The 4,170-nt window shown below is 49.8% G+C and overlaps 1 gene segment (V, D, J or C); it reads left to right on the top strand.

The window, feature by feature from the left end:
* The first annotated feature begins 3,650 nt into the window (after nucleotides 1–3,650).
* On the top strand, nucleotides 3,651–4,170 carry LOC124518501 (probable non-functional immunoglobulin lambda variable 5-48). The segment is given in 2 exon segments: nucleotides 3,651–3,709; nucleotides 3,827–4,170. Coding segments are annotated over 2 exon segments (390 nt in total).

Below are 4,170 nucleotides of genomic sequence, written 5' to 3'. Positions count from 1 at the left end.
CACCCCCTTACCTACCATAAACAGTCACCTGTCTCGGGTCCTTGATCACTTCTCCAGGTCCATCTCCAGGAACAAAGCCGTCCTCACATCACAGGGGCCAGCTTGAGGATGAGGCAGATTAGCACTGTATGCTGTCTCCGGGTAGTGGCATTCCACAGTGATCTCAATCTATGGAGAAGTGCAACCAGGGCTCAGAATGTCTCAGCCCTGAGCAGCAGGGAAGCAAGCGAGGGGGAGGATGGTCAACACCACCATGGGAAGGGAGGCTCCCTAGCCTGATTCTGCTGTGCAGTGGTTCATCCCGGTGTGCCCATCCCATCTCTCCCAGTGTGTGTCCATCTCACCAGTGTGACCCCAAGACTGGGCTTCCTTTCTACATCTGCACATATAATGAAGGGGAGGGGGTTCAGCACCTAAATATATCAACAAATGGTCAGAGCCAGCAACCTCAGCAACCTGCTCCCTGTGAGATGCTTATTCAAATGACATTAAGAGCCATGTTGTCATTCACTAATCCTCTGATGGGGACCAACTGAATAAGTTATGCAGGCCAAGCCGTCAGTGAGGCAAATACTGTAACACCCACATCCTTCCTATGGGGGACAGAAGGTGTCCCTAAAGCCCTGGTTGTCTGTGATGTTTCCACGCCTCTCAACGTGTCACACCGTGGTCTCAGTTTGACCCGGGGACAACAGACCCATCACCTGCCCTCCATCTGCTCTCCCACCTGACTTCCCCTGTGTCAGTCAGGGCATTCCTGTCTCTGTGGGCATCACCCTCTAGCCACCTAACTCTCTGGACCATCACTCCCTCTCCCACAGCCTGCGGTCCATTCAGTTACCTCCCTCTGTCCCACTTGGGGACACAACCCATTTCACCCTTCCTGTTTTCTCTGCTGTCATCTTCCTCCAACCATCCCCCGGGGTTGCCTTCTAATTCTCCTTGCCCCAAAATCTGTCTTAGAACTTCCTGCAGAACTAAATCTCTAATGAGCAGCACTGACCAGGAGAAGCCCAGCTGGAATGAAAAGACTCCCAGCACAAGGATGGGAGGTTGCAGGATGGCCCCGCAGTGGTCCTACTGGACTCCCGGCCCCTGCTCTGTCCCCATACCCTCAGCAGCCTCATCAGAGTTTGTGGAGTCCTTTCTGCCATGCTCCAGAAAGGCACAGATTTCCATAATCTGTGTGTCCTCCTCTGTGACGGTTTGTGACCGCTCAGCAAATTCCTGTTCACACTCATCACCCAGAGTCAGCCTGCACCCTAGAAGCCCCCTGTGGGGGCAGATGCCCTGCTCTCTGTTCCCAGTATCTTGTCATCAGCTCCACTGGGATTCCTAGACTGTCCTGGGTCAAGATTGCTCCTGTCCTTCCCACAATAGCCCCTCCCAAAGAAGAACCCGGTTCAGGGAGAGTGCACCAGGACTGCATCTCCATCCTTCTCTGAAGGGTCTGTCTCACGTGGTGGAAGCACAAACATCAGGGACGCAGATAAAGGAGAGCATTGGGAGCAGTGGGAAAGAACGAGAAAGTGGGAAAGAATGAGATGTTTGCCCGGAAAGCAGCAGGAGCTGCTGTGTGATCATGTCTAAGGGTTTCTGCAGGACGGGGGATCCAGCTGCCAGCCCTGCACTGACAGGAGGCCCCAGGTCTGGGCCCCCTTGTTTCCTGTGGGGACAGGGCAGGTGTGTCCAATCAGGACCTGGAGGACCTGTATTGATTGTATCAATCAATACAGAAAAAACATTTTACACAATTCAAAACCTATTAAGGACAAAGAGGGAGAATGAATGAATGAATGAATGAAGGAAAAGGCAACGTTTCTCAGAGAATGAAAATAGAGGAGCACATCCTCAGCTTGATAACGAAAATGATGAAACACCACAGCTTACACACACTGAAGTGAAGCACTGAAAACTTTCCCCCCAGGGTAGCAACAAGGTCATCATGTCCAGTCTCAATACTTCTGTTAGGCATGGGACTGGATGTGCCTGACCAAACCATAAGGCAAGTCAAACAATGAGAGGCATACAGACTAAGGAGAACAAGCAGCAATTGTCCCTATTTTCAGGCCAGAGGATGATATAGGGGAAAAATGCAAAGGGAGCTATGAACATGTGTGTAAATATATGAATTGAAGGGGTAATAAGCAATTTCGGGAAGGTGGTGGAACACAAGATCAGCATAGAAAGATCATTTAGTTACGTATATACAAGCAGTGACCTTGTGAAAAACAATGTAAAAATCACACTTAAAACCACTCCATGATGAAATATTTGGGTGAATATGTAACAAAACATGTACAGGACATGGATGCTGAAATCTCGCCAATGCTGGGAAATGTAATCAAAGTGGATCTAAAACCGTGGAGGGATATGTTGTGTTCAAGGATGAGAAGAGTCAATATAGTAAAGATGACAATTTTTCCCAACTTGTAGAGAAGTGTAATTCAATTCCTATCGCAACAAGACAGAGTGATATGGATGGAAGGTAGACACAGTGGCCAATGTAACAGAACAGAAAACTCAGAACCAAACTCACAAAAGCATGGATAAGAAATACTTATGGATACTTATGGATAAGAAAACCTTATTGACAAGGTTGTAGAAGCCTTTCAGAGCAGGAAGGATGGCCTTTGAACAAATGTCCACAGAACCACTGGATGTCCATCGAGAGAAATGAAGCTCACCAAAAACTCTCACTCCATAAAAAAAATTCACTAAAAGGATTATTGACATAATTGTAAAGTATACAGTTGTAAACATAAAAATGGAAAAAATCTGCAGGCTCTAGGGTTTGTATAAACATGTTTAGATAAGACCCCATTAGCACAAGCCATAAAAAAACTGATCCATTGGACTTCATCAAAGATAAATTCATTGTTTTCCCTTTCCTTGATAAATCACTTAGCCAATAAATGAGCTAAAAAATCTCAGATTAAAACAAAACCCAATTTATTGGACACTCGTTGGCATCCATCGCTATAATGCATAGGAGCTGAAAAACATTCCCAAGGTTTACAGATGCTACATCACACACCAGTGCAGGGATATGATGTCTGCAGTATCTTCTGCCAGATGTCAACAACTTACCACTAACGGGAGGTAATGTTTGCATCTCACAGAGACCAGGACTCCTTCTGAGCGTGCAAAACACTGCAGTCATCACGGGCAGTATTATGGGATCACATTGGCCATGATTCAGCTCAAGGATGTGTGAACAAACGGAGCTGAGGAAACCAGCTGGGCTCTCAGGGCTGTTGGACACAGTGAGGTATGTGCCTGTCAGCCAAGAGGGGACGCTGTGGGAGTACCCTGTGGTGTGTTCACAACTGTGCAGAGCCTGGGCCTGGGGACTGGGCTCTGGGCTCCCTGATGGGAAGTCGGCGTGTGTCCCTTCTGGTGTGGCAAGGTCCCCCGAGCAGGGACCTGTGCGTTGTGCATGCAGGTGCTTCCTCCCAGGGGTCTCCCCAGTGGTGAAGCCAACCTCCATCGTCCCCAGGGTGTGTCCTTCAGCTGGGCTGAAGCACCAGGGCTCAGGGAGGGGCTGGGCAGTCACTAGATGGGCTTCATTTGCATGGACAGCTCCTCCTGTGGCAGAGGGTGGAGGAGAAAAGGAGGCCTGGGGCAGCCCAGCCCAGTGTGGGTACTAGGGTCTATGTCACCATGGCTTGGCCTCTTCTCGTCCTCATACTCCTGTTTCACTGCACAGGTAGGGACTGGCCTCGGGGACACAGGGGGGCCTCAAAGGATGCTTCCCATGCTCAGCATTTTGGGACATTTTCCCCGCATATCTGGTTCCATCACTGACGAGTGTCTGTGTTTGCAGGTTGCCTGTCCCAGCCTGTGCTGACCCAGCCGTCCTCCCTGTCTGCATCTCCGGGAACAACAGCCAGACTCACCTGCACCCTGAGCAGTGGCTTCAACGTTGGAAGCTACTACATAAATTGGTTCCAGCAGAAGCCAGGGAGCCCTCCCCGGTATCTCCTGTACTACTACTCAGATTCAAATAAGCACCAGGGCCCTGGGGTCCCCAGCCGCTTCTCCGGGTCCAAAGATGCCTCGGCCAATGCGGGGCTTCTGCTCATCTCGGGGCCGCAGCCTGAGGACGAGGCTGACTATTACTGTGCTACAGGTTATGGCAGTGGGAGCAGCTACCATTACTCACAGTGA

Source organism: Lynx rufus, unplaced genomic scaffold, assembly GCF_022079265.1.
Source record: "Lynx rufus isolate CCGP_SWC_20201006 ecotype Redwood Valley unplaced genomic scaffold, mLynRuf1.p SCAF_24, whole genome shotgun sequence".
In the NCBI taxonomy this organism is placed as follows: Eukaryota; Metazoa; Chordata; class Mammalia; order Carnivora; family Felidae; genus Lynx; species Lynx rufus.
The sequence above is the reverse complement of the archived record's forward strand: the minus strand, read 5'-3'. Positions and strand labels throughout refer to the sequence as shown.